The 24,137-nt window shown below is 37.3% G+C and overlaps 1 protein-coding gene across 10 annotated transcripts in view; it reads left to right on the top strand.

The window, feature by feature from the left end:
- The window catches only part of SMARCA1 (SWI/SNF related, matrix associated, actin dependent regulator of chromatin, subfamily a, member 1), a 776,730-nt gene that overhangs the window by 53,799 nt on the left and 698,794 nt on the right, over positions 1-24,137 (top strand). For 3 of the 10 annotated variants that reach the window (XR_004679785.1, XR_004679781.1, XM_035008363.1), the window contains exons 22-24: positions 796-914; positions 1,027-1,239; positions 14,301-14,411. Coding sequence is in view for 8 of the 10 variants with exons in the window: in XM_035008363.1 (XP_034864254.1) it covers positions 796-914; positions 1,027-1,239; positions 14,301-14,411 (443 nt within the window). In the remaining 2 variants the exon portion in view is untranslated. Of the gene's footprint in view, positions 1-795; positions 915-1,026; positions 1,240-14,300; positions 14,443-15,444; positions 18,350-24,137 lie in introns of those variants that run through there. The other 7 variants (XM_035008364.1, XM_035008362.1, XM_035008369.1 and 4 more) reach the window with 5 other exon arrangements.

Raw genomic sequence — 24,137 nt, 5'->3', positions numbered from 1 at the left:
TTGTTTCAAGTAAGTTTAGAAACAAGATACAGGTCACTGGAAATACCTAAGTTTAGTGAGTGGTTCCGAAAGTGAAGAGTTTTGGTAGAAATTGCTGCTTCATAGGAAGTTTGAATGACTTGTTGATAATGGGTTTCATTTTTGTTTTTGCATGCTGGGAAGCTATGTTCTCTAAGTTTATATGCCCACCCTCTCTTCTGTTTAACTTTATGTGTTTGGTCCCTTCTATATCAAATTTGATTGAAAGCATAGCTTAAATTAGTGTCTGTAGTATCTTTTGAAATTCTAGTCATTTGGGATTGATGATTAAAAATTCCAGGGTGCCTGGCTGGCTCAGTCATTAAGCATTTGCCTTTGGCTCAGGTCATGATCCCAGAGTCCTGGGATCGCGTCCCACATCGGGCTCCCTGCTCCGCGGGAAGCCTGCTTTTCTCCCTCTCCCACTCCCCCTGCTTGTGTTCCTGTTCTCGCTGTCTCTGTCTCTGTCAAATAAATAAATAAAATCTTAAAAAAAAAATTCCGTAATATTTCATGAAAAGGAATTCACTAACCTAAAACCTTCTTGTTGAGGTCTTACTTTTAAATAAAAAGAGGTATTTAATAATTGAATATATATATATTTATGAATCTGAATCTTAGTCTTAAACAGTATAAAGCTCACTGCATCATGTCCTGTTAATTCTTTATTCTTTATTATTATCTTAAAGAATCTTAATTCTTTATTCTATAACTCCTCAGATTCATTTGCTTACGATAGTAGTACATTTATTGAAAAGTAATAATTCTGTTTTTCAGCTGTATTTTGGGAACGTTGCAATGAATTACAGGACATTGAGAAAATTATGGCTCAGATTGAACGTGGAGAAGCAAGAATTCAACGAAGGATCAGTATCAAGAAAGCCCTGGATGCCAAGGTACTATATTTCATAATTTTCGAATTATTATTAGATTGTTTTAATTGACATGGTGATTAGCTTTGACTTATTGCACATTTAGTTAAAATGTTTATTTTGTTTTAATTTACAGATTGCAAGATACAAGGCTCCATTTCATCAATTGCGTATTCAGTATGGAACCAGCAAAGGAAAGAACTATACTGAAGAAGAAGACAGATTCTTGATTTGTATGTTACACAAAATGGGCTTTGATAGAGAAAACGTATATGAAGAATTAAGACAGTGTGTGCGGAATGCTCCTCAGTTTAGATTTGACTGGTTTATCAAGTCTAGAACTGCCATGGTATGTATTCTTTACTTATTTCCTTCAACTTTTTATCTTGAAAAATTTCAAATATCATATATTCTTCATTTAGATTCTTTAATTGTTAACATTTTGCCCTCGGCCCAGATAAGTACTTGTACATGCATACATAGAATCTATATATGCATATAGTATCTATATTTTGCATTCAGAAATACAGGAACATATCTATATTCAGAAACATATACCTGTATCTGATATTCATAAATCTACATATCGAGATTTCTGAGCCAATTGAAAGTAAGTTGCAGACATCATGAGTGTTCATCTCTAAATACTTAAGCATTTATCTCCTAAAAATAAGGACCTTTTCTTACATAACGACAATACCTTTATCCTCCCTGAAAATGTTAACATTGATTCAGTAATGTCATGTAGTATACAGTCCATGTACAAAATTGTCCAGTTGTTCCCAAAGTGCTGGGATGATCCAGGCAAAGTGCACATATTGCATTTGATTGTTGATTCTCTTTAGAATCAACAACTTTCTCTTTGAATCTACAACTTTTTTTCTTTTTGTTTTTTATGACAGTGGCTTTTTTTAAGGTGCTTGGGCTTATTGTTTTGTAGAATGTCTCACATTTATCTCATTTGCTCATTGTTAGATTTAGGTTAAGCATTTGGGGCAAGAATGTGACATAAGTGATGTGTACTTCCTATCACATCACATCAGGAGGCACGTTGACATAGGTTGTCCCACTCTTGGTAATGCCAAGTTTGATCACTTGGTTAATCTGATGACCACCAGCGTTGTCCACTTTAAAGTTACCTTTCCCCCTTTGTAATTGGGCAGGTGATACTTGAGACTGTGTGAATAACTTAAGGATTTATTTTTAATGAGAAGGAATTGTTGCCTAAGTTGAATCTTTAAAAGAATATCATGCGACAGAATATAATTAAGTAGAAGAGGTACTTTATTTTATTTTATTTTTTAAATATTATTTATTTATTTATTTGACAGAGAGAGACACAGTGAGAGAGGGAACACAAGCAGGGGGAGTGGGAGAGGGAGAAACAGGCTTCCCGCTGAGCAGGGAGCCTGATGTGGGGCTCGATCCAGGACCCTGGGATCATGACCTGAGCCGAAGGCAGATGCCCAACGACTGAGCCACTCAGGCGCCCCAGTAGGAGAGATATTTTAGCTTCATGCAATTTACTTCATTACTTTCTAATGTGAATTGTGTTCCTGTTAAATTCTACTGCTGCTTGACAGTGTTCAAATTGATATTGAACACTTTTTTAAATGCAACACATTTTTAATGTTAGCATTGTCAGTCTTTTCTCAGCTGAGGTAATTAAGACAAAAATAGACTTATACAGCCTAAAAATTAAAAGCACCAGAAACTAACAATTCAAACAATGGACATTTTTTTAGAGAGGGAGAGAGAGAGGTGGGGCGAGAATGAGGCAGAGGGAGAGGGCGAGAGAGAATCTTAAGCAGGCTCCATATCCAGCGCAGCACCTGACATGGGGCTGGATCCCACAACCCTGAGATCAGGACCTGAGCTGAAATCAAGAGTCGGATGCTTAACTGAGCCACCCAGGTGCCCCCAACAGTGGACATTTTTAAGGAGTTGCTATCTATCATAAATGTTTTCTTGGCCTAAAGTGTGAATAGGGGTGTGTAACTGCTTAATATTTTGTTTGATTCATTTTATATTTTCAGTTCAAGCTGAATAAAAAGAAAAGAAAAATCTGAGTTGCTATATGGAAGACACTAATTTTGGCAGATGCTTTATAAGATCAAATACGTATTAAAACTTTAACATAAATTTAGAGTGTTCATGGACTATTAGAATGTGCCTGTCAAGTTGATGGAATACATAATGCTGGAGAGCTAGCAAATACTTTGGATCAAGCCAGGATTCAAAAGGAACTGGAGAAATTGGAATGATGGACAGGCTGAATCTCACAACATGACAATTAATAGGGATAAATTTAAAGTGCTATGCTTACACAAAAGAATATGAAGAGGTATATATGTTAATAAGATATAGTAGGAAGAGTTGAATTAAAAATAAAAAATAAGAATCTGTAGCATGAAAGGCTGAGGTTTGAGGTAGAAAAGAGTTGTTTGACAGGGTTCTTTGGATCATTGAAATAGATTATTGAAGAACAATGTAAATAGCTTTTCTATTAGCTTTGAAAATGAGATTCTATTTTGAGTGTCTGAAGACTTTGGCAGTGAGCTAGTTGGCCTTTTAAGGTGTCTTCTAGCTCAGTGCATCTATTACCATGTTTAGCAGAGAACTTTCAAAAGCCATGAATTTAAAAATTTTAGCCATTTGGAGTTTTATGTGTGTAATGATCTAATGTAGAGCAGCATCAACAACTTGTAAAAGACAAATGCCTACCTGCATTGGTCAGTGAATCATGTTTTAGATCATAAATGTCCTTTTATGTGATAGAACATTTGCTGAATTTTGAGTATTATTTCAGTGATACCTTACTAATTTTTTAAAAGGTTGAGAGTTTAATGCTGTTTTCAGTTTCTAGAATCATTAAATTAAAGGAGAGGATGAAACAGATTCAAAAGTACAAGAAAAACCTTACATTATTTGTAATAAAAACATGGCTATAGAACTACATAACCTTATTTTATTTTCTAAGAAAAAAACCCCGGTATATTATTATCAACCACTAGATGTCTCTGAACTCCCTTGTAAAGATTCTTATTTTCCTCCATCTTCTTTCTACAAAGCATTTACTTCTTTCTTTACCAAGAGATTTAAGTCTCCAATGTATATTTTCCAAAGAGCAGATATTAACTAATTAATTACATGATTGCGAAGTGAAACCTTTATTTTGTCTGTTAATAACGAAGATACCTCTGTCCTTCTGGGAGGTGGAATTTATGATTTCTAAAGAATCTTTAAGAACATATAATAGTTTATTTCATATTTAAATATTTTAATCCAAAGTTTTTTATTTAACTTTTCTATCATATTTTTTTTATTTCCCTCCTAGTTAGTGGATAATTTTTGCTTATGTTTCTGGATTTAGAGTATAGGTGATATATTTTAGAACATGCATATAGTTAGACTGTCTTTTTGGAATATTTCATGGCATTATCAATCATTAGGGAATTAAAGGAATGGATTATTAATAATTCTAGGTGATCTCTTTGCCCTTTTATTTTAAATAATTGTTCTTGTATAGTGAATCACATGCACAGTCTAGGAAGAGGAACTTCCTCTTGAAAAAGGCAGTTGTGTTTTCCAAAATTAATTTGTTTCATTGAAAAATCCTATCTTAGAACTACGAAGGATGTAATTTGATTCATTATGTGTGTCACTGTGTTCAAATTGAAATCTTATTAATGAGTAAACTTTAAACTTAGCTTACTAAAGAAGCTATCTTTAAAAAACATAATTTTGCTTAAAGGTGATTCTTTCCCAGAAACACCAATAAATAGTGTGAAATACTCAGTAAGAAAGTGAACACCTTGGTAGTTATATTTTACTGACATCTCAAAGTACTGAATTCATGGCTTCTGACTTGTAACAGTCTTAAAGTGCTTAAAGGCATGAACCTCCACTTCTAAATATGCCTGACTTTGAAAGCCTTCAGCTAAAGTATGAAGATTTCTTTGAGTCTCTTCTCCATTTAAAAATGCTGGCTATACAAAAGAGAAAATGAGTTTTAGTTCTATTTCTATGTGCTAAAAGGATTGTGATTTTTTTCTCTGAGAACGTGTGTGGTCTTTAAGTAAGTAATCAGTCGCTATTGAACTACATAAACAAGTAGGAAGGATATGATCAATTTAGACTTTTAAGCTCAGAGCATGTGAATTGCCTTACCATTTTCCTGCTAAGAAAAACATCTTATAGGGTGCCTGGGTGGCTCAGTTGGTTAAGTGACTGCCTTCCGCTCAGGTCATGATCCTGGAGTCCCGGGATCGAGTCCCGCATTGGGCTCCCTGCTCGGCAGGGAGTCTGCTTCTCCCTCTGACCTCAACCCCTCTCCTGTGCTCTCTCTCATTCTCTCTCTCTCAAATAAATAAATAAAATCTTTAAAAAAAAAAGGAAAACATCTTATAATGGGGTCTTAGTCTTAGGACATTCAAAGATGATCAGAATTAAAAGGACCTTTACCAAGTGACTGTAAGAGGAAATGATAATACTATGTTTATATAGTATCCTTTATGTAATACTTGCCAATCTGTTTACTAATATTAGCTCACTAATTTTTTTGCCATTCCTTTTAGGGAATGAATATCAGGGTATTATCTCCATTCATTTAGTGACAGACTTAACGTGATTGGGAGATTTGAGAAGAATCAAGATTCAAAAGATGTAGCTCATTATTCAAGTTTACTGGAAAGGACATGTGGAAAATACCCAAAGTTTAATCAGTAATTCTTTAGACCTGCTTAGGTCCTTTTAAGGACTTATAGGAGAAAAGGCAGAATTTAACTTTCTGAGATAAAGAACATTTCTTGATAGAACCGTTTATAGCATCCTTTGCAGGGTTGCTTTAAGTCTTAATTTTAGTCAAAAAGCATTCTTGCCTTTTAGCCTCTCTGAGGAGGTTTTTTCTTTCCTCTCTCAGCCACCTCAAGAAGCTGTGTGTGCATTGCCTGTAGCCATGCAGCTTGGAGTTGAATCAAAGTATTAGTAATGAGTTGTTTACAATTACCCTGCCTTAGGTAGTTAAATGAATTTTTCTGATAGCATCTCAGAAAGAATTGCATACTGTTGTATACAATGTAATAAAAATTCCACGTTATTACTGTTTGTTTTCAAATCACAACTTTATGAAAATGTTCCTTATTTAAAATTAAGACAATGACATTCCTGATTAGAATTGGAGAAAAAAATACTTTTTAGAAAATATTGCTATAGCTTTTTATTAGCTTGCTTCCTTTTTATAGATTTATCAGTGATAGTAAATGTTAATTAGGTTATCAGTTTGGTACAGGATATTTTATAAATTATCTGTCCAATTAGGATTTTTTTAATAGATAATTTAGAAAAATGAAAGTCAAATTCAAAAACTTCCAACTTATTCTGTAGTTGCAATGACACTTTTGTTGCTTATGCAGTATAGTCTAGGAAATTTCATGCAGAGTGCTGCTTGTGACTTTTTATTTTATATAATAGTACTTAATTGTGTGATAATAGCTAATGTTGATATCTTAGAGCATTACAATGAAATGTGAAAATAGGAATTAATACACTGTTGGTAAAATTGGTAAACTGTAAAATATATTGATGGGTTCTTCTTGACTGTAGTATTATTAAAATATTAAAAACAAAATATATTTATGTTCATGGGGTATAGTTCCTCATGTATCTAAAAGACTAAAATGTTCCTTTTCTGCCTTAATTTTAAAAAAGGTTCTATACAGAGGCACGTATAGGAGAGGTAGTGCTTAATTTTGCCTTGAGGGTTAGGTTAGAGGAACGGCTTCCCAGAAGAGGTCCTTCTTGGATCTAAGTCTTAAAAAACTAGGAGTTGGCCATGGGACTACATTCTGGGTTGTGGAAACAGCATATGCAAGGGTATAAACAAGCACAGCATATTCAGAAATTGCGAGTAGGTTAGTATGGTAGGGTGTGAGTAGGGAAGTATTGGAAGATGAGTAAATAGCTGGCTGCCAAATTATGAAGGGCCTTGTCTGCCGTACAGAGTCTTCTGTCATTAGTCTGTAGGAAATGGGGGGAGTCATTGAAAGACTTTAATAGGGCAGTGACAGTGATCAGATTTACATTTTAGAAATACTGTTCTGTGGAAGTGGGCAAATGTCTATCTCAGTTACCACATAGGCTGATAATTCCCAAATTTATATCTCTATCTTTCCTCTGTTCCTCCATTTTTTTTCCTTACCCCTTGGCTAATGTATCACCATCTGCCCCAGAGTCTTTTTTATTTTTTTTAAACTGCTGTTCTCTTAACATTCAAGTGCAATTAGTTATATCTAAAAGGACCAGCATAGCACCTTGCACAAAGTAGGTATTCAGTGAATAAATGAGCATGGAACTTTTGTACTTCAGTTGGCTTCTATCCCATAAACTCCTACGGTTGTATCAAATTTGGGTAGAAAGTAAAGAGATCTAGCAGCAAGTGTTTCTTTTCTTTTCACCTACCTTTTTCTAATGATAGACTTTATTTGGCTGTCATCCCTGAAGCTTTTATTTTTTCATAAGTTTGAATAGCCTGTTATAAATATCATGTGTTTTATTAGCAACTATAGTATTGGATTTAAGACTGAACTATTCTAACAATCTGAAATATGATAAATGCACTAACAGGAGTCCATTTTATGTATTTTTACTTAGGTGTTATCTTGCGAAGAGAGGACAATAACATTTTGTAAATAATGATGTGTGTAAATGGCAGCAGTTAACTAAAAGTATCATAATGTTTGATACTTATTTGAGAAATATAGGATATATTTATTGGAGTATTATCTCCCATTTAACTGTCAGTATGCTTGGGCCCTGAGATTCTAATATAGAATGCTGTTGCTTTTTTAAAGTATGATAGAGGTTCAAAAGTGACAAAGAACTTGGAAAATATACCACAGAATGTACAGTTGAAGGTATTGATTCTGGAAGTAAAGTATAGGGAGTTAATAAAAGAGCAAAGGAGAAAAACACCCATTTTGTTTTACTAAGAACTATAGAAGAAAATTCTGACTATATAGAACTACCTACAGATTTAGAGGCGCAAATGTGCAGTGCAATTTATTTATTTGGTTTTTTTTGCTCTTGTTCATTCACCTGCTTTTGACTTTGAACTGTAAGAGGCACAGACCTTCTGTCATTCAGACTTAGGTAGGCTTAGTGTCTAGGATTTTAGTACATAGGAAATGTAATGTGGAGCCTCTTTAATCTCTTTGAATAAGTCACTTCAAGTCTACTGATGCTTTCTGTGCCTTTTGAATTGATGCTTTGAAGCTGAGTATTGGGGCAAAGGATATTTGAACTTGGTGCCTGGCATGATTGATAATCATCGCACAGTAAGGGGCAGTGCTGCTCATTGCAAACATTTCATCATTTATTAAATAAAGGTAGAGATATGTATCCTAGTATTCAAAAGTTGAAACTTGGGTGACTTTGCATTGAATAGAATCACAAACCATTAGAAAGGTATGGAAAACCGAGTCAGCATAATTTGTTTAAAGTAAATCTGAAGACTATAGTTTAAAACGGGGATTGCCAAACCATAGCCCCCCATCCCGACCTGTTTTTCTATGACTTATAAGCCAAGAATTATTTTTACATTTTCAGATGGTTGGAAGAAAATTAAAAAGCTATTTTGTGACATGTGAAAATGATACAGAATTCAAATTTTATTATCTGTAAGTAAGGTTTTATGGGAACACAGCCCATAAACACATTCATTTATGTATTGTCTACAGCTGCTGTCTTGCTACAGCCACAGAGCTGAGTAGTTGTGACAGAGACTGTGCGGTCTGCAAAGCCAAAAACACATACTATCTGGCTCTTCACAGAAAAGATGTGCTCTCCGGTTAAAAGACTGTAAGAAAGGTAGAAAGGAAAGAAAGAAATTATATAACCAATGGTAGATATAAGTGCTATACAGTCCTTTAAGAAAAGTGTGAAATGAAGGATGGATAAAGGGAGAGGCTCTTTAGCCTAAAAGGGAGGTGTTTGGGAGGTCTGGTGGTGATTGTGGTGGAGGCGTGAGAGCTGCCTTGGAGTATTTGAAGGATTGTCATACAGAAGAGGGAATCAGCTTGTTCTCTATGTCTATAAGAATTAGACTTAGAACACATTGTGGGAAATATAAGGCAGCACTGCATTAGGGAACATTTTTAACTTGTCCAAATGTAGAATACACAACCTTGGGAGGTAGTCTATTGGTAGTCCCATTGGTGGAAGAATTCAGACAGGCCAGACAACTAACTAGCAAAGACCTAGTAGAATGGATTCAGCATCAACTTGAATGATTTTTAAAGATCCTTTCTAATCTTGAGAGTCTGTGATTTTATGAACTCACACCACTGAAAGTCTGTATCAAGGGAAGATTTCTGAGTACAAAATACACATTTGATTACACCACTTCTGCTCAAAAATCCATTAATAAGATCCTTTTGTCAGCTAAATTAAGTAAAATTCCTAAGTTCTTCACTGTTAGTGTCTAGGTCCTTTGTCCTTTGATCCAAACTTAGCTTTATCACTCTTACCCTGCATAGCATCTCCCAAGTTGGTTTCGACCAAATGTTGTTCTAGGATATGAAAATCTATGATATGCAGAACATAGGTTCTGTGTTCAAATAGATTTGGGAAATGCTGATACTGTCTTGCCCTTGACATTTCCAATCTACATTAGTGTACTAAAAGCTCTGAGAAGTCCTGCCCTGAAGAAATTTGTTTAACTTTTTAAAAATCCAGTATCTCCCACACATGTATAAACACAATACTTTTTTTTTTTTTGCCACAGATACTAACACCAGTTTTTTTGTCATTTTCTTTTATTTTTTTGAAAATTTATTGATTTATTTTAGAGAGAATGAGAGGGAGAGAGAGCATGGGGGAAGGAAGGGCAGAGGGAGAGGTAGAGAATCTCAAGGAGACTCCATGCTGAGCTTGGAGCCTGATGCAGGGCTTGAACTCATGACCCTGAGATCATGAGCTGAAACCAAGAGTCAGACGCTCAACTGACTGAGCCACCCAGGCACCCCTCCGTTTGTCATTTTCTTACTGTCTTCGGTATTTTATTGTTTTTGCATCCTCTCTCTTCCTCTTGTGTGCTGTTTTTCTCGCTCCAACTTCATTCCTAAATCCAGCATTGGGAAATGGTAAAAGATAATTAGACCACAGAATTGTGGACACAGAGACCACAAGACACATTCCCTGTAACCCCAGGAAAATAAGAATATAAAGACGTACAAAAATTTAGGAGAATATGGATGTGAAAGGAGAAATCATGTAAGATGAAGGTGCTTTTGATATTATGAAATTTTTCATAGTTAATCAAAAAGTGATTCACCATTTTATTGATAATCTGGCCTTTTGCTTTGTAATTTCTGTTTTTAGCTAGTGTTCTGTTTATGATACCATCTGTTTAGTTAGGCAGTGCTTAAGCATGTGAATAAAAAATGGGGTTGGTATCTGTAGAGAAAGTGACATTACCTATGCTAAGAAGGTAACATCCACACTCTTCCATTCCTTGGTGCCTTTCTCTTGAGAGGGTATTTTTCTGTCTGGAGTAGTTAGTGGCATGTTAAAAGGAATGAAGGTAAGAACTTACTATACAGTCTATTTATAATCATTTGGAGATGTTCTACTTCCCTGCATATGAGACAGTCTCAAACGGATTAGTTTTTTCCCTCTGAATCACCCATATGAACCATGAACATGTATCTGAAGATATCTGCAGTCACTGGCAACTAGTACTTATTGAGAATAATAACAGCCAGAGGGTACAGCTTAATGAGTCAAGAATCAGCTTCACATAAAGACTCTATCTAATAGTCTCCCTAGAAACCAACAATCAAATCTCATCAGGGTCAACTTAGTCCTTTTTATAATAGATAAATTGAATAACATGCTGTTTAATTTGTATGTGTGTTATTGGGTGAAGCTATGAAGAGTATTTGGTCTGCATATTAAAGATACCACTATTGTTTTGGTAAGTAAAGATGTTCTTTTTCCTAAATTATTTAACCTTGGGTAATTGGGGATGCAGGAGAAATCTGAATGTGCCAGTGCTTTGTAAGGTTATTTCTAATAAATAATAGTATTTTTAAAACATTAAGGAGGATTTGTTTTTCTGGGTAGAGACTATCTTTGGTTTTCCTTTTGGGCTTGATTTTTTAGGAATAGAAAATGCTTGGATAGTTGATAATCTTTCTGTATGTATCATTTCCTATGTTGTATGTCATTTTTCTGGCTTGTATTTGGAAAGTTAAAACCATTTGCCATTTCTTAAAAGCGTTACAGGTTGCCCAGGACCTAAATGTTCATTGCAGAAAATTTGGAAAACAGTCTAGCATGAAAATGAAAATAAAAGTTAGCATTGGTCCTCCTTTCAGAGCTAGCTGCTGCTGACTACTCATACTGCTGTAGTTACTATTCTTTCAGCTGTTTTTCTGTATACATGTATACAGTAAGATGTGTCTGTGTATTCTGTTTTCTTTTTTTTTTTAAAGATTTTATTTAAGAGAGAGAGTGAGCGAGAGAGCAAGAGAGAGCACGAGTGTGGGGAGGAGCAGAGAGAGAGAGGGAGAAGCTGAGCAGGGAGCGCAACACGGGCAGGACTCAATCCTGGGACTCTGGGATCTAGGCCTGAGCCAAAGGCACATGCTTAACCGACTGAGCACCCAGGTGCCCCTCCACTTTCACATGATCAGAAATTTAGTTCTCAGTATTTCCCTGCTGAAAATAAGACTTCTCCAAACATTCTTCTGTAAATTTTGGTATACATCTTATTTCCTTACATTAAATTTCTAGGAGTGGAATTGTTAGTTCAAAAGAAATTTTTAAATTTTTAAAATGCTTCATTGATATTCCCAAATTGCTTTCTAGAAAGGTATAGTGTGTTTTTTTAGAGATTTTTATTTTTACGTAACCTCCACACCCAAGGTGGGGCTCAAACCCACAGCCCAACATGGAGAATTGCATGCTGCACCAACCGAGCCAGCCAGGTGCCCTGAAAAGTGTAGTGTAGTAGTCTGTTTGGGATGCCATAACAGAGTACCACAAATGGGGGGGGCTTTAACAGACGTTCTTCACAGTTGTGGAGACTGGAAGCCCAAGCTCACAGTGCCAGCAGCGTTGGTTTGTGGTGAGGTCTTTCTCCCTGGCTTGTAGATGGTGCCTTCTCACTGTGTTCTCACATGGCCTTTTCTCTGTACGAGTGTAGAGAGAGGTACCTCTTGGTGTCTCCTCCTTCTCTTACAAGAACACCAGTCCTGGGGTGCCTGGGTGGCTCAGTCATTAAGCGTCTGCCTTCAGCTCAGGTCATGATCCCAGAGTCCTGGGATCGAGCCCCGCATCGGGCTACCTGCTCAGCCGGGAGCCTGCTTCTCCCTCTCCCACTCCCCCTGCTTGTGTTCCCTCTCTAGCTGTGTCTGTCAAGTAAATAAAATCTTTAAAATATTAAAAAAAAACAAACACCAGTCCTGTTGGATTAGAGCCCCACCCTTACAACCTCATTTAAGCTTAATTACCTCCTTAAAGGCCTTATCTTCAAACACAGTCACATTGCGGGAAGCATATGAATTTGGGGGGGGGGTGCAATGCAGTCTGTAACAGGCAGTAACGTTGGCATCCCATCATCAGTGAATGAGAGTTCCCGTATCCCATCTTTTTTTTTAATGTAGATTTTAAACTTTTCCTTTTTTAAAAAAATTTATTTGAGAGAGAGTGCGTGCGCGCACGTGTGTGCATGAATGAGAGAGAGAGAGCACAAGCAGGGGGAGCGGCAGGCGGAGGGAGAAGCAGGCTCTCTGCTGAGCAAGGAGCCCGATGTGCGACTCGATCCCAGGACCCTGGGATCATGACGTGAGCCGAAGGCAGGCACTTAACCGACTGAGCCTCCCAGTCACGCCCCCCCTCCTATATCCCCATCTTATTGCCAATACTGGATCTGTACACCACATACACATGCACGCACATATCACTGGCAATTTGATAAAGATGACGTTTTACTTTGCATTTCTTTGATCATTAGTTTCAGTGAAAAATTTTAAAATATTTGGATGTTTTAATTTTCTGTGAGTTTTCTGTTCTTATATTTTGACCATATTTTTGTTGGGGTTCTTAATTGCCAATACACCTGCATTTTCATTTGTGTGTTTAGCTATTTTGTATGTATCAGACATTTTTGCTTATATAGAAAAGGAATTATACTTTAAAATGTTATTTATCTATGATTTCCTTTAAATACAGCTAAGTATTACAGGGTTAATATGTATGAGTACCTGTATTAATGAATCATATGTTTAATACTCACCATACATTCATAAAAACCGTTTATAGTTTGGATGCATTGATTTGCTGGCAGTGAAATATAGGTAATTGGCAAGGTTAATGCAAAGTCTTTTCAGCTATTGTTTGCTTTGCATTAACAAATACAGCAGCGTTTCCTGAGATACGCTCCTCAGAACTCTAATCCTGCAAGACATCCTGTGAGAAGAGATTTCTGCTGGTTGAATAGCTTTGGGAACTGCTTGCATCCTACATCTCCCACCTAGTGCTTGACAGTGCTCATCAGGAACTTAAGTCTCTGAGAAGCCCTGGAGTAAAGAAATCTGTGTGACATTTGTAACCTGAATACTTCCAAAACTTATTTTGGCAATAAGACTTTCCTCCCTTTTTTGTTTATATGATTTTTGTTACCTTTTTACTTTGAAATGATTCACAGGAAGTTATAAAGAAATGTATAGGAAGGTTCCATTCACCCTTCACCAAGTTTTAACCAGTGGTAACACCTTGCATAACTGTATTACAGGGTCATAATCAGGAAATCCATATTAGTACAACCATACAGCTTATTTGGATTTCATTGGTTAAACATGCGCTTTGTGTGTGTGTGTGTCTGTGTGTGTGTGGTTCGGTGCAGTTTTATCACATGTAGATTTGTGTAATCAGCACCACAAGACTCCCTTATGCAAGCTCTTTATAGTCACACGCACTCTCCCCCCTTTGCTAGCTCCTGGACACCATTGATAAGTGCTCTATTCCTAAACTTTTGTCATTTCAAGAGTGTTCTGTAAATGGAACAATATGGTATATAACCTTTTGAGATTGGCTGTTTTCACTCAGCATAATTCACTTCAGGTTCATCCAGGTTGTTGTGTTTACCAATAGTTCTTTCCTTTCTATTGCTGAATAGCATTTCATGGTATGGATGGACCACCGTTTGTTTACCCGTTCACCAATTGAATGACATTTACCCCCCCCATCTTTTTGGTGGAATCTATTACTATCCTGTATGAATATTGTTCTGAAGTACATCAACTTTAGGAATTCTGTACTTCAGATATGATACCATTAAATAATTACTATTTTTTAAAGATTATGCCTCAGTTGCAGAAATTAAAAGTCTTTTATTATTTGGTTTAGGAATTCCAGAGACGCTGTAATACTCTAATTTCATTGATTGAGAAAGAAAATATGGAAATTGAGGAAAGAGAGAGAGCAGAAAAGAAGAAACGGGCAACTAAAACTCCAATGGTAAAATTTTCAGCATTTTCCTAACTTTTAGGTAGATCTCATTTTTTTTTACATAATTAAAATGCCTATATTATGTTTAATGCCACATGATATCTATTATAAAAACTGTTTTTATGAAGTGCTAATTTGTTTTTGACAGAAAAAGAATACACTACAACTGCATTCCCTATTTGTCTGTAGAACATATGGTTAGGAACTCCCTAGTAACAGGGCTCAGTATTTAAAAAAATTCCTCATGACTTTAAGCAGAAGTATAATGCAAGTAAAATCCTTTGAATTGAGACTCTGGTTGTCGGGGGGGAGTAGGAGAGGGGGGGGGGGGATGGGATGGGGCTGAGGTTGAAACTGGGAGTTCTGATTTGATCAAATAAGTTTTCTGATCTTTGTGGAACTATGAGTACAAATGAGAACTTTGAGCAGACAGCAAAGCTTTACTTGGTTTACTTGGTAATAAATTAACTGTTGAATAATAAGATGACTTGATTTTAATCTAGTCAGGTTGCCTTGTATAGCTACAATTTAAAATATTCTTTAATAGATCATATTATTTGAGTGTGGTTAAGTAAACTACCATATTTCATCAAGTCTAAGATGCTTCCTATTGTAAGACACAGCATTATTTTATGTATCATTAAGTAAAACTGCTGCCAAGTAACTAATTTGTCATCAATTGTAAGATGCATCCTGATTTCAGAGATGCTAAAGTGAAAAAGAAATGTGCATCATAGAATATATGAAATATGGTATTTTAATATCTATCATACAGTTTTAAAAAATAATACATTCATAAATAGCATTTTGCCAGAAAACTTTAAGTAGTTCTTTGAGAGTACATTTATAGTACCATGTGTAAGTAGACATTTGCTGACTATTTTTGATGGGTATTTTATGTCTTTTCTTAAAAAAAAAATCTTTGAAGGTTATTTTACATTGGGTTATATATTTTGTTGGGCTATATAGAACGTTAACTGTGAGTATAACATTTAAGTGAATATTCATGTTAAAATTTTTTTTTAATGCATTTACATCCTAGATTTAACATTGTTGGGCCATTTAAAAATGTGCATATTGGAGCAGAACATTAAATCTGTTTCCATTTTAGTCACAGAAAAGAAAAGCAGAGTCAGCTACTGAGAGCTCTGGAAAGAAGGATGTCAAGAAGGTGAAATCCTAAAGCCTAGAAATAAAGTTTTAAATGGGAAACTGCTATTTTCTTGTTCCCATCTTCAAATGCTAATTGCCAGTTCCAGTGTATTCATGGTACTCTAAGAAAAATCTCTTTGGTTTTGATTTCTTGCATATTTTATATATTTTACAATGCTTTCTACCTGAAATGTGTAGCTTTATATTTTATGCATTCTAGTATTTTTGTGTACTGTATTTTGTGCATTTCATGTCTTCATCAAAATCCTCTCAGTCCTTGTTCTTTTGAAGCTTGTGCTGAGGTTTTAGCTTTTCTATGTTTTATATGCCGCTGCTTTGAAAGAGAACCTAGATTCTATAGCTGTATTATTGTTGTTTCATACTTTAAATTTATATGGCTGTGGAAAAATGAATTAAAATGATTTGAGGAGAAAGACTTTTTCACTTCTTTGTTGCTTTCTTTTCTATTGAGTATGGGCTTGTATGTGTTACTGCATACTGTGATTAGCATAATAATTGTTTCTTTTGAGGTCATCTAAATATTTTTTTCCTGAAGGAATAAAGGGTGAGAACAGAAAAATATAAAAAAAAAACCCTAATATTTGATACTGTGCTTGCTGTCAGTATGCATTACATTTAAATTATTCTCTAAATATTCAAGTGGGAAAATATAATAAAGAAATGTCTATAAGAAATTTAATTATTTCCTGTGTTTTGTGCAGTAGAAAAATAGTTGTGTTTATTGAATTGCATTGCTCACTACTGTGTATTTGGTTGCAAGTTAAAGCTTTGCTTGCTGACTTGTGAGTGATCTTCTGTCCCGTAGAGACAGTTGAGAGGAGTCTGGGTATAACATGTAGATTTATTAACAACTAAGTTAAGAGTACAAAATAAGTGCTATGCATGTAGAAGAAGGGGGTCTGGCTTCTGTAGGAATACAATTATGCTCAGATAACAAACAATCTCAAAGTGTCAGAGGTTTTTATACACCAAGAGTTTATTTCTTGCTCACACTATAGATTCCATGCAGGTCAGAAGGATATGAGAATGGGAGGGGACCTGTTCCACACAGTCACTCAAGGTTCCAGGCTGACTGAGGCTCCAATGTTTTTTACTGTCGCTGTACCATCTGGAACATGTGGCCTTTTCAGCTGCTGCTGTAGGAGAAAGGCTGAAGAATCTAATGTAGGTTCTTCGTTACCTAGGCCCAGAAGTGACACATGTCCCATCCATTTATATTTCATCGTCCCAAAGTAGTCACATGGTCCTGTGTATGTGAAAGATGGCTGGCAAATGTAGGGGAACAAGTGGAATGTTTTACATTACTGCCTCTGCTGCCAGGCCTGTTGGCTCAGGAAAGAACCCGTGGAACACATGGAACTGTTAGCATGTGATCAATCAGAATCAAGGTCAGGTTATAAGGGAACAGGGAAAAATGGATTGGAATCTAGTGTGAAACACATAGCAAATAAGCAAAGTTGGGAATGCAGGAAAGTGATTTTAGTTATCAAAACAAGGTTTGGATCACTAAAGGGTTGCTCCCTCCCCCTACCAAAATCCTTTGCATTTCCTATCTGATTCTGTCACCGGCAAAACTTGGGTATCCGTGAAATTCACACCTTCAGTCTTTTCATAGGGGTTCTGACACCTAGGAATCAATCTAGAATGACAATCCACTGTCTGCTGGACTCTTCCAAGTCTTCATTCATTGTCTAGATTTCATATTTCTTACTGCCATGCTCCTGATTGGATTCCTTTTACTGTTTCTACTCTTAGGACTTAGAGTCTTGTACTCTGTTGGAAGTTGGGGTGAAATTGAGGTGCTATTAAGTGATGAAGTCAGGATGATACTAGGTCAAGGGACCAAGAGATACCCAAATCTGTCCTTGACTTAACTACCCTTTCTGTAAGGTCCACAAAGAGGTGAAGGTGAGCAAAGTAACACTTCAGTAGCTGGTACTTTGGCTCCAAACTTCAATCCAGAGCTCTTAAGCCCAAAATAAAATCTTGGAATTTTCTACTCAATGAGATTTAAACGCTATAGTTACCTGGGCTAGAGAAAATGATACCTGAGAGGGTTCTACTGAAACCCCCAAGTTTTGTGTACTGAAAAACAGTGAGGGTCCTAGACTCTGATCAATGAGTTCAGCATTTCTTTTCTTAGCAATTAAATTCACGGTGGGAGCAGTACAATTAGGATCTTTAAACTTCTTTCATGGAAATTTGACAATCTCTGCTTGCTCTTTCTCTGTTAACCCAGAGGGGTTAATAGTTAAGCTGTATGTGACTATCTGCTTTAGGGGAGAAAATCTGCAGGTAAGTTCTTCCAGCCTTTTCCTGGGGCCATTTTCCTGATCCATATCATGGCTCTTATGAGACTTTCTTGGACCAAAGAGAAGTGAAATTCAGCTCTTCAAGATGTTCAATAAATACCTCTGGTGTCATCCTCAGAAACTTGTGAAATGGTTTTATCCAGGACATTAACTTGAAGAACACACCATATTTAGTGAAAAATTCACCACCTACTCTGTTCCTTGTCTTAGATTATGTACAGCATTGTTGTTGAACATAGCCTACAAAGGAGACCCATACAGTGAACACCAGCTGATAGCACAGTTCAAATAATACAATGTTGGGGATACAAAATGCCCCGAATCTGTATTTGAAACCTCTCTTATTGTCAATTCTCCACAGAGAAAATGAAGTATGATAGACAATTCAAAAGTCCTGAGAGAAAAATCCCGTTTCAAACAAGGGACTGAGACTGATGGGGTAGTAGCTCTAGACCTGGCTGCCTTTTGGGGAGAAAAAACAGGACATTCAGTTTACCAGCTGCTTGGAGGCCAGAGGAAGCAGAAGAGTGTGCTGTTTTCATGACTACAGTCTTATAAATGCACAATGATCCAGCCCACCAGCAAAAATGGTCCAATCGATTGTATGGGAATCTTACCCTACCTGATTCCTTATTTACAGAATGTGCAAGGATGGAAGTGAGTAGAACAGGGACCCTGAGTGGTTTTCTTCACTCAAGACCTCTGTAGAAGACAAGAGGTGAATAGGTTTTCCAATAATCCTCCCACAGAGGCACTTGGAAAGCATCTGTCTTGATCCATTGGGTACTCAGGCTCTAATTGCCTTAGAATCAAAAGAAGGGGGTGAGCTCAGTTATCTCATTTGCATAATAGCCATTTGTATCTGTCTTTATTGCACAGCTCCTTTTACTGCTGGCTCCCTGGCCTATGAGTGGTTATGCTGTATGGAAAACCTGGATACTGTTGCATCACACAATTCTTCCATGAAATATGCCCCCAGATTTGGTTTCATTGTCTGAGACCACCCAGTTAAGAGAAGTTATTGCAGCTATCTTAGTTGCTGGGTGTTTGGTTTTAAAAACCTGTACTCAACTGGTGGAACTATCTACTGTCACCAAAATAAAATGCTGTTATTTCCTAATTACTGACAAAGGTCCCCGCTGTGGTCTGTTGTTCCTCCTCTATGGTGCGGTAGCCAATGCAGCCACCTATTTCAGATTTCTGTGCCAGTTTCAAGGCCCATGATAGCGCTGGTGTCCACATTGCTTTCTCTCTAGCTATTCTTATCAACTCCTGAAATCCTCAAGTTGTCATCAAATTTCAAACTTCCATCAATATTCTATTCCATGTAGTCTTCATTTAGTCTGCTTAAGCTATCTTCCCCAATTGACAAAGGGTAAGATTTTCCTGTGGTTCAAATACATGTAGCTAATGCTATTTGTCATGTCCCCAATCCCTCAGCCTTATCATTTCTGTGTGCTCTAGCTGATTTCTAACTGCTAGTATCTCTTTGTCTAAGGACTTTGAGGACTTTATCAGAGGCCTTGGAAGGCTTTTCAATCCTTTGTTTGATAGGCTGGGAGAGCTAGAGGGTTAACACCTCTGAGTGGCTCTCAATCAAAAACTACTTGGGGTTGTGTATAAGTACCCAAACTCTCTCACCCCTTGAGTAAAGTCTCTCTTAGGTATGTGATCTATATGGTTCCCCAGAGTTTACTCATAGAATTAAGCTCTAGTTACTCAAAGTAGTAGCTGTGTTGATGACATACTTTTTACTGACTTTCTTTCCCTGTATCACTTATTCCCCTGTGGGTATTTTCTGGGGTCAACTCCTAAATGATACTACTTGCGTGAGAATCTTATCCCAGGGTCTGCTTCTGAGGAAACCCAAATTAAGACACTCACCTTGTATGCATAGTTCTTCTTAGCCCTTAGTTATTTCATTAAAAGGTATAGAGTGTTTAAGGAGAGTAATGACTGGACAGTATATCATTGATCTGTTCTTAGAAGGTCTACCCCTCTGTGGACACTTAGTAGGTGATATGATTACATCAGGATATTCTGCCCTGGCACAAAGTGCTGGGTTCTGATTTCTCTCCATAAATAGAGGAAACTTTTTCCATACAACCAACAGTTTTGGCATTGGGAATTATTAGGCAGAGGTTAAAGGGTTCCAAGTTTTGGTAAGGCCAAAGCTAGTGTCCAAGCTATGGCCTCTGGAAGTGTTCTACATGCTAGTTGGTGCCCCTTTCCTGTAGCAGTGGTCCATTTAGATAACTGAACCAAGTGTTGGCCTTTCTCCCTGTACTGAGGCATATTGCCATTACAACAGCCTGGTGACCAGGCTTTTTCGTCTGTTGGCCTAGTGACCTGATGATTTGTCCATTCCCTGATACATTGTTTTCCTACTGGGGAGACTTTCATCTAGGCCGTTGTAGTCAGATTCAAGCTGTGTATTTCCATTGGCTTTCAGCCTTGCCAAGTATTGCCAAGACATGCTTGGTTAATTTTTCATCTTCTTCTCAAGAGATACATATCAGAATTTGTCCATATAGGACTACCAAATTTTGTGGTCTATTTTTGAGGATCTCCATTTATGTGTGGAAGGTTGATGGTGAGTGCCATGTATGTGCAGTTGTCTACCTCCCATCATGAATATAGTTTTGAGCTAATATATCTCCTTTAGTGGTAGAGGCCAAAGCCTGTTTACTATATCTAAGACAGTAAAGATCTTTGCATAAGGTCTTATCTTTTCTAGAATATTTGGTATATGACCATCATCATCATCAGTTGGGATTGATGCCTTATTCAGTTCTCTCCTAGAATCAACTGTAAGTCTCCAAATGCCATTTAGTTTTTGTACGGGCCATATGAGAGCATTGCTAAAATACGATAATTTACCCATTTTCTTCTGATCACTGAGTATTCCTTCTGTTTCTCAGTATGTGTTAGCTATATTGTTCATAGTTAGGTAGATGGCCTCCCTTACCTTTGTGAGAGATGATGGCAATTATGTCTGGTTATATCTTTGTAGGTATGTCCTTTTGGGTTTCATATGTCTATCCTGGTTTCTAAGATCTCAAGCTTTATTCTTTCTCTTCATTTCCTAATTCTTTCCTAGCTTGCCTCCCATCACAACTAAAACTCAACGTGTCTCCTGGTTAAGAGTTTTAAAATATCCTGTAATCATTCTACCTGCTGACTAAGGGCCTTCCGCTGTTTCCAGGCCAACCCATTTCTCAAAGCCAAGGCATTCTGGGTACAGGCATTACTTAATATCTTTTTGACTTTTTTCTTGCATTAAATTTTCCTTTCCACCTCAAAAAATCTACTTTCCCTCTGCAGCAAAGGCCTCAATTCCTTTCTTATTAGTGACCTCTACCTGCGGTGATTGTATCCACACTCTGAAGCCTCTGAAATCCACAACCATGATTAGACATTTGACCAGTGCTCACTGAAGATACCAGATCAGGAAAGCCATTGCAAGGAATGTATTTTCTCCTGATTAGGCCTTGCAAATCACTAAGGGTTATTTCTGTTAGTCTATCCCTTTATCTTCTTTCCACAAATTTGTAGATTAGGATTTAGATATTGCCCAAATCAGAGTCAACATGAGAATATATGGTGGAAAGGGACTCAGAAAACTTTGGAGAAGACATATGACACCCAGAATTTCATCTTGCCGTCATTCTCTCTTTACCCCTGGATGCAGGTTAAAATAAGGTTAAGAGATTTAGAGTTTGGGCCTGCCATCTAGTTGGCCATGTGACTATTTAGATCTAACAATCCAATAGGCCAAAGATGCTTATTTTAGGAAGACTTAGGTCATGTCGTGGACCTTGTTGCTCCTGCAATTCAAAGTCTACCCTAGCTCTTAAAATGAATATTTGCATCAATACCGGTACCTGCCTATTACACATGGGAGATTATATTCTCGGCCTACAGAAGAAGTGCTTCAAGTTGGAGGACTGAACCTCAGTCTCTTCTGTGGGACTTTGCTCTCCAAATGTCAGTTCCTGGGGCACATATTTGCTTTGTCTGCTGAGATAATGCCAATGTGGAGGGTGGAGGTGAGATGCAAGTACCTTAAGGGATGAAATTATGATGGTAATAGACCAGGGGACTCAGGAATACTTAAATTCTGCCTTGACCTTACCACCTCTGTGTGTTCCACAAGGGATGTATGTACATAAAAAAGTGGTAAAAGAAAGCAAAGTAGCATTTTATTAACTGGGACTTTGGTTCCAAACCCCAGTTTAGTATACTACTGATTGGGCTTGAGCACAAGGAGGTTTAGGGTAGAGGCTGCCTGGAACTCAGAACCAAAGCAAGGTGAATAGTTTAGCATTTCCTTGAAGCCAAAATCAAATTTCAAAATTTGCTATTCCAATGAGGAAAAAACCTCACAGCTACCAACTCCAGAGGGAATGAATCCAGAAAGAGGCTTTCTATCCATATGGGATTGTTTAGATTCCCAAGATCTACACATTTAGAAACTCTGGTGCAAAAAGTGTTTGGGAATCTTACCCATCAGTTCTGCACTCCTCCACTACTTGTATAGGAGGTTAGGGAGAGGACCACAGAGGAGCTTTGAACCCCTTCCCCTGGAGGCCAATATGGACACTATGCTTACACTGCTTCAGTGCTCAGCTTCTGTAGACAGGTCAAGTCCTACAGCTTGTGTTTGATACATGTTCATACATGGCTGGAACATTGACTAATAAAAAAGGTATCACAGGAGGTACCATTACAGAATGCAAACTTGGTAACTTCTAATGAGAATCCGTATCACCTATGTGGGATTTCTTGTCATCTGTCATATTTTGTGATTATTGATGAGACAAAGTTTATCAGTGAACAATCATTTACTATACAACAGTGTCACAGTATTTTGAGTCTTCTGGGAGATGGTGACGGTTGCCAGTCATGACAGTAGGAGAAAAAATGATGCTTTTCATATGTTATTATAAATGCACATTTACTGCTAACATTTGAATATGCAATTTGATTATGTTTTCAAAACATCTGTTTTATTTTATAATTAAAAAAAGCAAGGTAAATGATATGTTAATAATTTGTATGCCATAATTTTCCTCATGTGGAGATCTTCCACAATGGTAGGTGGGCGCTGGAGCATAGCAAGCCGCACTGCCCAAGGCTTGTAGAACCTTAACTGGTGAGTCATGTCTCAGGATGCAGAGTTTAGAGTTAATATGCTGAAGGAAACATTTGGAATTGTATTCAGAATTGTCAGTTTCAGCCTTTGAAGACAACTATTCTTGGTTTGGTTTGGTTTTATTTAGGTTCTGTATCAGTTAACTTTTACTGCATAACAAACTACTCTAAAACTTGTGGCCTGGGGCACCTGGGTAACTCAGTCCTTAAGCGTCTGCCTTCGGCTCAGGTCATGATCCCAGGGTCCTGGGATCGAGCCCCGCATCGGGCTCCCTGCTCCGCGGGAAGCCTGCTTCTCCCTCCTCCACTCCAGCTGCTTGTGTTCCCTCTCTCGCTGTGTCTCTCTCTGTCAAATGAATAAATAAAATCTAAAAACAAACAAACAAACAAATAAATAAGAAACTTGGTGGCCTAAAACAACCGTTTATTTTTATTTTTTTAAGTAATCTCCATGCCCAACATGAGGCTCAAACTCCAAACAACCCCAAGATCAAGAGTTGCATGCTCTACCAACTGAGCCAGCCATGTGCCCCAAGACAACCATTTATTTAACTTGCAATTTTGTGGGTTGGCAATTTGGGTTGGGCTCGGTTAGGTAGTTCTTTAGTCTTGACTGGGCTCACTTGTGTGTTTGGTCAGCTTCTGATCAGTTAGGTGACACTGGTTGTGGTGGTTGACTGTTGGCTTGGTCAATGGGGGTAACAGCCACACATCTCTTATTGTCCAGTGGGTTAGCTTGGGCTTGTTCACATGGTAGCTTGGCAGGGTTCCAACAAAAAGAGCAAAACTTGCAAGGTCTCTTGAGCCCCAGGCTTAGATTTCACACAACTTCTACTAGATTCTATTGGTCAAAGCAAATTATAAGGCCAGACCAGATTCAAGGGATAAAGGAATTGATTCCACTTCTAGATGGGAGATGCTGCAAAGTAACATTGCAAAAGGCCTGGATACAAGATGAGTGTGGAGGGAATCTATCACAGGCTCTTTCTGTTGAGGTGTCCCGATTTATAGTTAGTGTGTGACTTAACATTCCTCTAGTAGTATCCCAAATTATAACATTTGAGTCCCTGTGTGCATAGCTCAGTGGAAAGTCCAG

This window comes from Mirounga leonina, unplaced genomic scaffold (genome assembly GCF_011800145.1).
Source record: "Mirounga leonina isolate KUSES-001 unplaced genomic scaffold, KU_Mleo_1.0 Mir_101664, whole genome shotgun sequence".
NCBI lineage: Eukaryota > Metazoa > Chordata > Mammalia > Carnivora > Phocidae > Mirounga > Mirounga leonina.
Note: the sequence above shows the minus strand (reverse complement) of the source record. Positions and strands in the feature narration are given on the sequence as shown.